Here is a 10,007-nt window from a genome sequence, read left to right as displayed (position 1 = left end):
TTACTCATTACTAACCTTTAAAACATTCAGAAGTAACACACATTCTCAAAAAAACACTCTTATGAAAAATACCAGCAGTTACTAATGGTCAAGTGGCACAGAGACAGAACTGCATTAAGGTTTAAGTGGCTGACTCAAATTAGATGCATTAACCATTAAAAAAACCTAATAGTAAGTAGACGTGACTTGAAATAGTGTTCCCAAGTAGCTTCACATGCAATTGTCTGTCAGGCCTATCATCAAAGTTAAAAACTGAGACACTCAGAGCAGTTCCTGTGCTACCTGGGAAGTCTAGTTTAAACCCCTTTTAGCCATTATGTAGAAGCCTTAAGTAAAGGCATCAGATTATTCTAGGTAGACATGGAAGAATTTGGCTTGACCTTAAGACCACTTTTATTGAAGGGGATATCAGAAAGAAGTTCCAAAGCAAATTGCAGCTCAAGCTGTAATTAGGGATTACCCAACAAAAACACTTAAGAACAACCAGAGACAGAAAATGCCATGAGAAAAGCCATCTGGGGAGGGCAGAGACGGCTTACTCCATGTAGTAAGCAAAACAAACTATCATTTTGCTGCCTTTTCTGGAAAAAAAAACACACTAGGAAGGCTGTCTCCTTCACACCAGAACATAGCTCCAACTTTATACCAATGCCACAGCTTCCTCTTGGAAGTTTCCCCATCAGATCAAGCCACCAGATTTTAAGAGCACCTAACAAACTAGATAGGTGGTAATATTGCTTACAGCTAGGATACTCACTTGAGTCGAAAAGTTTAAGTGTCTCCATTGAGCCTGACAGTGTTGTACCACCAACACCCAGAAATTCCATTTTGGAGATAAAACCAGGTGAGGTGACTTTAACAAAAGGTCCTGTGTAGTAAACAGGAGTGAAGTGTCCGCCTAGCTCTTCTAGCAGTTTTTCTAGAGAACAGAACTTGGTAACCAGCTAACGGACACCTACTAAACTAACCTGCTTCTAAGAAGTCTGCAAAAGGTCAACAACAGGCTTACCCATTATAATTAAGTCTTAAATTCACTCCAGTGGCCTGCACACAAGTAAATAGTTTTTAAGGTCTCCCTCAAAGAAAGAGGATGGTGCTAACACACACATATCCTAGCCTAGTATCAGTATCAGATACATGGCTTCCAGTATTTTCCTGCATTTTCTTATCCGCGGAACATCACTAGTAGGAAATGAAATTAAGAGTCATAAATAAACACATTTCATTTATTTTCCAGCAACATCCCATACAAAAGCAATAGAAACATTAACTGCTTTCAGCAGAAAATCTGTACAGTGTTATCATTTACAACAGTTTTACATTTAAAATCAGCAAATTAAAAAGAATCAAGCACTTTCCCTAGACATTGTTTTCTGGAGTGTATTAACAAACAACTCATGACTATTTACAAATTTCAAATTCAGGCTACTGCTTTTTAAAGCATTATTGTCTAAGCTTTACCATATTGACCTCCAATTTCTTGTATTTAACTTCCAATTGTTTCTGAAACATTTTTGCAAATAAAGAATGGTTTTTTTAAAGGTAAGGCAGTTAATCTTACAGTAAATAACTGCAGTAGATGGGTTTACTAGTACTAATCAGCAGTACAGTTCAGCTACCACTTGTATTACTTCAAGTCAGATCTTCGTAGAAGAGCCAGATGGAAAAGCAAGGTAACACAGATGCTCAAAAATATGTCCCTATTTTGCTCTTGATCTGCAGGTGGACAACTGAAATTATGGACACAATGGGGGTGGGAATCAGTAAGATCTTGCTGAACTATTTATAATTACTTGAGGATAGCACTGCCTTTGGCTAGTTTTTCTATTGAAAGCCTGTACAAAAAAAATCTGATATACATAAATTAGAAGTTAAAAAGAAGTCACACAACTTAATGGTATTTTTACATAAGTTTGGTCCAGAGAATATGTAGACCAATCACAACTTAGAGAACAGTCTTGAACTTTGCTTAAGCTTTCTTACTATAAACAGTTTATGAATCAAGTTAACCTCTCAAATTTAAAAGAAACTTCCTCTAAAACAGAAGAAAACTCTAATAGTTTGCACAGACTATTTAACTGACAGTATCAAAATCTTTAAGTGGTTCCCTCAAACACACTTCCAAGTCAAATTCACCTTCTGCTTGATAGTCAACATGTCTAACTTTGGTGGGAGTGCCAGAGCAGGTATCCTGGAATACAAAGTCAGTTAATAATTAGCAGTTAAATACAGGTTTAGTTATGCAATAATTCATTTCACTTCTGTAATTCATTTAGACTACCCGCTAACAGAGACTTACAAGCACTTTAAAGGCCTTACAAAAACCCAGGGCTAGTCTTAAGATTAAAAAGATTTAAATGAAGGCTTCTGCCCCTTCAACCACATTCCAAGATTTCTTGCATTTTAAGGATCTATATCTGCATACATTAAAACATTATACACATTCAACATTCATCAGAGAAACAAATCCAGTAAGAAAAACATTACTAGATCTTTACTGAAGATTACTGCTCAGGTGTATTAAACGCTTTCTGGATACAAAAAGAGCCTACTTCAAAAAGTCTGAGTGTGCCAAAATTACATCCTATTTTAACATTAGATATTGCATCTAGAGTAGTATTTCCACTGTACATCACAGTTCACAACTGACATGCTTTGAACAGATAAATAACCTTTTGCAGGCTATGAAAAATGAGATGTGTCGTTTGAGATGGTCACTTAAGTTCTAACTCTCTAAACTCAGACTACAGACATCTACTGTCACAGTAGACTCCTTTGAAGCAGAACTTAATTGGCTATAGCTGGGAAAATTTAAAGATTGCTCAGCTTTATGAACAGTCCCTAAACACAGCAGATTATGGAACTTCTCATGTATTCAGGCTACTTTGGGTACGATTCTAAGTAATGGACCAATTATTAACAAATATTTATGACAGATATGCTTACATCATTATCCTGACAACTCGTTTGAGATTCAGTAGAATTGCTTCCAACAGATTCTGTCTCCATCTCACCAAGGTCAACAGGACTACTGTAAAATAATTTAAAAGAATACAACTTAAAACAAATTCAGTTTTTTAGTAGTAAGTTGCACTTTGTAGGTGCAGGTCTGAAAATGATGGCCAAACAAGAGCAAAAAGACCTACAGAGATCAATAGGGACAGTGGTGGCAAACTGCAGAGACCAACCAGAATACCAGGTCAACTCAATACAGCCAAAATGGCCAAGGACTAAATTAAAGTCTTGAGACTGAATACTGCAACTTGTCAAAGACAAATACTCAATACTCAAAAAATGCCTCAATACAAATAAAGACAAATGTTATGGAAGAGCAAGGAATTTTTTTTTTCTCCCAGACAAGGTTTTCATCGATTTCTTTTGCAACATAAGATTTAACATTCACTGTACACAGAACTAGACCCCAGCATCTGAAAATAGACTATTATTTCAACACCAACATACACAGTAGGCTTCAGGCTGAAATACCAACTCCTCTCACGTCAATTACAAGTAAAAGAAAGCTAAAAGTAAGCCTTTGCTTTTAGATCCCACTGCTCCATATGGGTTTTAAAGTCAGCATCACTGTTAGCGAAAAACCGTAGTTTATCACCACAAAACTGCTTCCTGAGGAATTAGTTACATCTGTGTCCTCTTCATTCTGTAGTCCCACAGTTTTGTTTTGGATGTTCCCTGATCAGCTTTATTGCTTTCTATAGAGGAAAATAACTAGTTGCATTATTCTCCATCTTCTAAAGCAGAATAGCACAGTAGCTTGGACTGTGAACACATGGACTGTGGCCATGCTTTTAATTCAATGGTACCCTGAGATGATGTTACAAGTACATCTTTCCTCCCCTCTGCTCAAGAAACAAGAATTCATACCAGTGTTCTTGAACTAGGAAGTGAGAAGGCTATGAGGCAGGTTCTCATACATTTTATTGGTCCAAGCTCAATATTCATGAGATCTGTCAATTAGTGAGACCTCTCTAGCACTGCTTCTACCACAGATTAATCTGCAGACTGCTCTGAAAGAATTAGCTTGCTTCAAGGGTGTGGTATTTTCTTTTATAGAGTACTGCAGAATGAGCTCTGATTTCACCCACTGACATGCATTAAAGAAGTGAGGAATATATATATATATGCCCTTGCAAGGACACTGGGTAAGTCTAGTCCCACCAACTAGGTCCAGAAAGCTACAAGATATTTTGACCACAAAGGAACTGAATAGCACTACATGTGGACAAGTAATTAATGAAAACATTCAGCAATCACTGACTTGTCTCAAAAAGGGCTATGCTGGTTGGGGGGGGGGGTGGGGTGGGTTTGTTTTGAACATGAGGTTTTATATATTCATTTCTATAAAGGTATCTTGAATACTGTATACATACATTTCTTGCAGATCACATCCTTCTTCAGTAGGTGGATCCCACGAATGCAATGCAACTTTCCATAGTTTAATTTGCTGGTCCCATGACCTACGGCTGTACTTCTTAAATTTATTTGGAGTTCTGGGATGAACTCCCGGTATACGATGGCATCTATTCAGATATTAGACATGAAAAATTCATTAGTGTTTTTCACACATACATAACATGTAGTTTTAAATGGTAAGACTGACTGCCTGCTACACAGACTCATTACAATGCAGCAAATTCTAAGTTACTATATTATTTATGAGAAAAGCCTACACGCAATTCCAGCACTCAAGTGAAAAGTTGTCAGCTCCTTATGAACTTCTAGTTTTTCTGTCTTTGAGTCAAATAAAAAATAAAAAAAAGGATTAACAACCATAGGTCTAAAAACCTCATTCCAAACTTAAGAGCGACTGTAGTCCATTTTGTCTTTTAGTTTACTAATGAGAAAATGGACTGCAAAAAGCAGTTTCATTGCCCCTAGTTGACAAGCACAACCAAAAGAACTTTCACTTCCATTTCTGCAGCATGAGAAGGTTTGAAGGGATGTTCCTCATGTACCAACTAGTTAAAAAAAAAATTATCCATGTCTCATTTGATTGTGTGACTTACTGGTTAAAGGTGTCTTAGAAAGTTTAATTTCTAGATGCCTTCTATCTGAATGTGTCTCAGATACCAAGTTTAGTATGTTAATATGCTTATAAAGAACAGGTATGAGTTACAATTGAATATTTAGTTTTCCAGAAACCCAAGCAGCTTACCTAGGAACTTCTTTAATGTATCTATCGTACGCAATTGTGTTTTTTCCGTAGTTTATCTGTTTTTGTCTTCTCATCAAAACCACTTCATCTGTCTCAAGTTCTACTGTCACAGTGGACTCCTTTGAATCAGAACTAAAGAAAAAACATTGTAGATTTAGCACTACTAGAAAACAAGTGACACTCAAACAAATCCACGTGTAGATTATAAAGAAACATGTTAAAACTTTTCAAATGAATGCTTGGGATGTTACTGAACTATGATGTTGGAGCAGACTTAAGATGAACTATTTCAAACTCAGCATTTTAAGAAGCAACATGGTACATGTTAAAATTCAGACCTGTTGTCAGGATTTTCCTCAGCTAAGCTACAAATTCAACCTACCTTCCAGAGGAGGACTTCCTTTCTCTTGAAAATTCATTTATCAGGAGTTTTCTTCTGTATCTGTAAGAGTTCAAATCGATATTAAGAATATACATACACAAAAAGAACAGTAAGGGTGCACTGGCACAGCTCACAGTTGATTTTACTTCTCAGCTAAGCAGCAGTCCTGAAAAAGTCAACCCAGACACTGTAAATGCCTTTCCACTATGGAATGGATGTTTCAGTTTTCCCCTAAAAAAAAAAATTCTGAAGACTTTCTTTTCCTAAGTCTTTTCGCTAAATATCTTTTTATAGCAATGATATGCAAAAACAGTAATTTGAGTTACTTTGAATGTCCTTTCACTACAAGATTCAGGAAAGGTTTCTTCCAAAAGGGAGATATTTAGTGATAATGCTATGTCATTCCTGCAGGACTTAAGCCAAAACTGATCTAAAAGCAGCAGACAAGCTGCAAAGGTTGGTCTGATTTTACTACAATTGTGAAGTTAAAAATAGAAGTCAATACAGATTCTACAGGACAACTACCATTTCCCCTCCTTTCCCCACTTCATCTTAAACACCCACAGGTACCTTGCAATTTCTTTGTTAACACTGTTCCTCATTTCTTCTTCTTCTACTGCAGTTCCCCAATCTGAACACCGGGAAAGGGGTCCAGGGCCTTCTGGTGTTGTAAAACTAGAAAGAAAAAAAGAAACAAAGGAAAAAAGCCTCTACATTAAAATTTTATTTTATTGTATTTCCCACCCCTGGCATCTCCCCCATTCACAGCTTGCTAGCTATTTAGTATATTCATTTATAGTACTCACAATGGCTGTGAAAAATCTTGTATTGTTCTATTAAAATTTACATTGTAAAATTAAGAATCATTTGAGAGTTCCACCTTGAAGTTGTGTGGTTTGGGGTTTGTTTGTTTGTCCGCCCCCCCCCCCCCCTTAAAAAGTTTATGTAGATATCTACAGAAACATACCACTGTACACCCTCAATAATTTTAAGCTGGTGTCCTTCAGAAAATGGTATGTGAAATACCAACTTTACTCATTTACTCACTTATTTTCACTCCACTACATGAGTTAACAAATATTTATTCTTTCATGATCGCAGACTCATTAGCTATATAAAAAACAAAAGTTAGAACACAGAATTAAATCGTACAGCTAATTAATTAAAATTACACCATGGCACCAGGAGATTCTCCATGTGAAAATATACCTAGTAAAGAAGGCAAAGGCACAAGAAAAGCAGTCAATTTTTAGCTAGTAAACTGAGATTTGCTATGACTTTGCAAACTGGTATTTAACAACTTTATTGTAGCCCATTAGCATCACGAGCAGATTCAGACTGTTGCAGGGAAATAAGCTTATATCCCTTCCCAGCCAACAATAGTTGCCTATATTCAGATTATTAAACGTTTTCCAGTTTCTGTCCTCCTGATGACCAATTTTCCTGAAGTACAAACTCAAAACCGTGTCCTGCACACCAGAGCTTTTTGAGTAGATCTGGAAATGCTCTGGAGACTCACCAGGATTCTGTGCAAAGAAGTCCATTGAAGTCAGGGAATTAGATCCACCTGTGCTAAAACCAGGTCCAACTCCCTCCCTGCTCCCAGCTCAGAAATAGTCTTGCACTATTTTGAAGTTTTTGTTAAATTCAAACTGAAAGTTCTTTTTAGAGGAAAGCCAGTTACCAACTCAGAAAAATTAAAAATCCATAGCAAACAGTACAGGTCCCTCTGCAAATATCTGCTCAACCTCCAAGGATTTTTAGTATTTGCTTATATTAATTTCTAACTTTGCAGAAAATGCAGGCTACATTCAGTTAGTGTTCTCTCATGGTAGAGAACAGTGCAATCCCAGCACTACCCAGTTAGTCCCAATATCTGAGCTATTTCCTCATCAACACTGTGTCACACCTTTTTATAGGTGTTTGATTCTGTACCTGTGCTGTGTATACAGAGAATTAGGGAGAACACGGGAGGGTCTACAGCTTTTTCTCTTGATTAATTTGCTCTGATGCCAGACATACTGAGCTTAGTTCTCAAGACTTTCATCCCCACATGCCATCTCACACTTGGCGAGAAGCTCTGGTGCTGTGCTAGGACTGCAAATGGTGCTCAAACTCTGCCAGAAGGGCAGAAGAACAAGGCTATAACCACACCCCATACACTGCCTGCCCAGATCTGTTGTATGACCAAGCCTCCATCCCAATCCTCTTCCCGTTTTAAAATTTTATTTTGACAGTGTTGAATTGGCATAAACAAAATGTAGTTTTAGCCCAGGAAGAGAACAACTTCCATCAGAGCTGAATCAAAACGAATCCAGAAAGTATGCCTGTTCAATACTGGAAGACACACAAAAACATTGCTTATTTAGGTTGAAACTGATGAAGCAATCTGTAAAGTTTCATCCTTGTACTCCTATTCAAACACACTTCCTGAAATTAATTTCATTTACTTTGGATATCGTAATTTGAGCCATTGACCAATATCTTCCCCACTGATTATTAGCAAGGAAAAATAGGTAGTTACTGGGCATGACCCATCTCAGTCTAGATTAGGAATCTAGATTCAATCAACTGGGCTGCAGGCCACAATTCCCATCCACTGCTAAAAGGGACTAAAGGGTCTGTGGCATGAATAGCTCAGATGTAGGCAGTGATATAAAATAAGATACTTTCACTAAACTGAAGTTTACCTGTGCTGTGAAATGGTAAGGAAGGCAGCAAGTAGCAGTATGAACAGAGCAAGTGACCTTAGAAGTAGACCCCACCACACATGTATTGACATACTTAGACACAACTTCTCAAGATGGTCTGTACTGCCTTCAGAAATATGAACACAGATGACTTCTAAGGCTTGAATTTTTCATTTGTCATCTCATTTAGTTTTACCACAGCAGTATGTACAACTTATATCCACAAACAAACATAACTGGCTTGTACAGTTATTGCTTCACGATAAATGGGGGTAAGCAAGCATGAAATAGGACAGAAAATTATGAAGAATATAATTCAAGACATAAGAATGAAAAATATTTATTTGTAAGAAGTGACTCCAAGATAAGAATGCTGCACTAGATTCTCTTCCCTCCTTTAAGATCAGCTATTTATGGTGGACGAGTGATTTATAAATAGGCAGGGCTTGAAAAACTGAGTACAATACACAATTCAACAGCTCCTGATGAACAAAAGAGCAGAGGGATGTTTCTATTGCAAGCACTGCCTACCTCTCCAGCCTGTTGTCAGAAGGCCTGTACTTGTTCTCATCAAAAACGGATGAATCAGATTCACTCTGCTTTCTCCGCTTTCCATCTGCGCCACGTTTTCTTCCTTGGGACCAGCGAGGCAGAGGCTGTGGGCTGGAAGCAGACAAGCCAAGACAACGTGAGCACGCTAGGTGGGTTTATTTAATTAACCTCTCTGTAACATCATCGTATGCAGGCACAGTGGTGTATTTACTAGTTTTACTTCAACAAACCAAGCCTGGCGACACGAGGAGGTGTGGGCCTTCAGAGTCCCCTCACAGGGAGGCTCTCCCACGCAAGGACACTCCGCTACTAACGGCCCCGCAACCTGCCCCTCGCCGCCCGCCCTTGCAGACAATGGCGGGCACAGGGAACCCGGGCATTTACACCCCCCCTTCCCCTACCCCCGCGGGGGGAGCTTCAGCCCCGCTTCGCTTTAATTGCCGGGGGGGGTGGGGGAATCCGTACCTCAGCGAGGGGCCACCGGCTGCCCCGCCGGAGAACATGGCGGCCGCCCAACGGCCCCGCGGAGGGCGGGAAGGGCACGCGCAGGGGGCGCGCGGGCCCCGCCTGAGGGACGGGGAGAAGAAGGGGGGGGGGGGGGAGGATGAGTACCGGTACCGGTACCCCTGGCTTCTACCTGCTCTTCGTGCCGCCGTGAGGGCTCCTCTGGCGGAAGGACATGGCGGAAGGTGTCCTCGGGAGGAGGGAGAGCCGGGCGGCGAGGGGAGCCGGAGCGGATTGCGAGGAGAGAGGCGAGAGAGCGAGCGGCCTTCCCGCTCAGCCCCTTCGCATCTCCCGCCGCCGCTGACTGACACCGCCCGCCCCGCCTCCGCGGAGGGAGCGCCTGCGCCGGCCCCTCCATAGGGACAGGTACGCGGGGGGGGGGGCAGGGGAAGAGAAAGGGAAGGGGGAAAGCGCAGCCACCCTCCCGCCCAGCTAAGCCGAGCCGACTGGTGGACGCGAAGCAAACACACTCCCCGCCGCGGCGCCGCCGGCACACGCAACCCCGGGAGACACTTACCAACCCCCCCCCCCCCGCCGGTGATAATGGTTTAACCCGCTCCCACCGGCCCCGCCCCTCCCCGCCCCGGGGCGTGTTGGCGGGAGAATCAAGCGCGGCGGCGCGCGGTTTTGGCGCGCGCTGGCGGCGGGGCGAACCTGCGGCCCGGGGCGCGGAAGCGAAGCGCTGCCCACGTCGAACAGCAGAAAA

General features: G+C 40.8%; 1 protein-coding gene across 3 annotated transcripts; it reads right to left on the bottom strand.

The window, feature by feature from the left end:
* Window positions 1-1,212: 1,212 nt before the first annotated feature.
* Window positions 1,213-9,557, bottom strand: SLBP (stem-loop histone mRNA binding protein). Of its 3 annotated transcripts, none has more exons than XM_069795574.1 (8): window positions 9,435-9,553; window positions 8,777-8,908; window positions 6,126-6,230; window positions 5,556-5,615; window positions 5,174-5,305; window positions 4,389-4,538; window positions 2,947-3,031; window positions 1,213-2,191 (listed from the first exon to the last, which is right to left on the bottom strand). In XM_069795574.1, the coding sequence occupies exons 1-8, from the start codon at window positions 9,476-9,478 to the stop codon at window positions 2,075-2,077; spliced, it is 825 nt and encodes a 274-aa protein (XP_069651675.1). In that variant the 5' UTR covers window positions 9,479-9,553; the 3' UTR covers window positions 1,213-2,074. The 3 variants fall into 3 exon arrangements, with proteins under 3 accessions (XP_069651675.1, XP_069651686.1, XP_069651697.1); XM_069795585.1 differs by lacking the exon at window positions 9,435-9,553 and adding an exon at window positions 9,263-9,324; XM_069795596.1 differs by lacking the exon at window positions 8,777-8,908 and having other exon boundaries at window positions 9,435-9,557.
* Between the last annotated feature and the right edge of the window lie 450 nt (window positions 9,558-10,007).

Source organism: Haliaeetus albicilla, chromosome 1, assembly GCF_947461875.1.
Source record: "Haliaeetus albicilla chromosome 1, bHalAlb1.1, whole genome shotgun sequence".
In the NCBI taxonomy this organism is placed as follows: domain Eukaryota; kingdom Metazoa; phylum Chordata; class Aves; order Accipitriformes; family Accipitridae; genus Haliaeetus; species Haliaeetus albicilla.
Note: the sequence above shows the minus strand (reverse complement) of the source record. Positions and strands in the feature narration are given on the sequence as shown.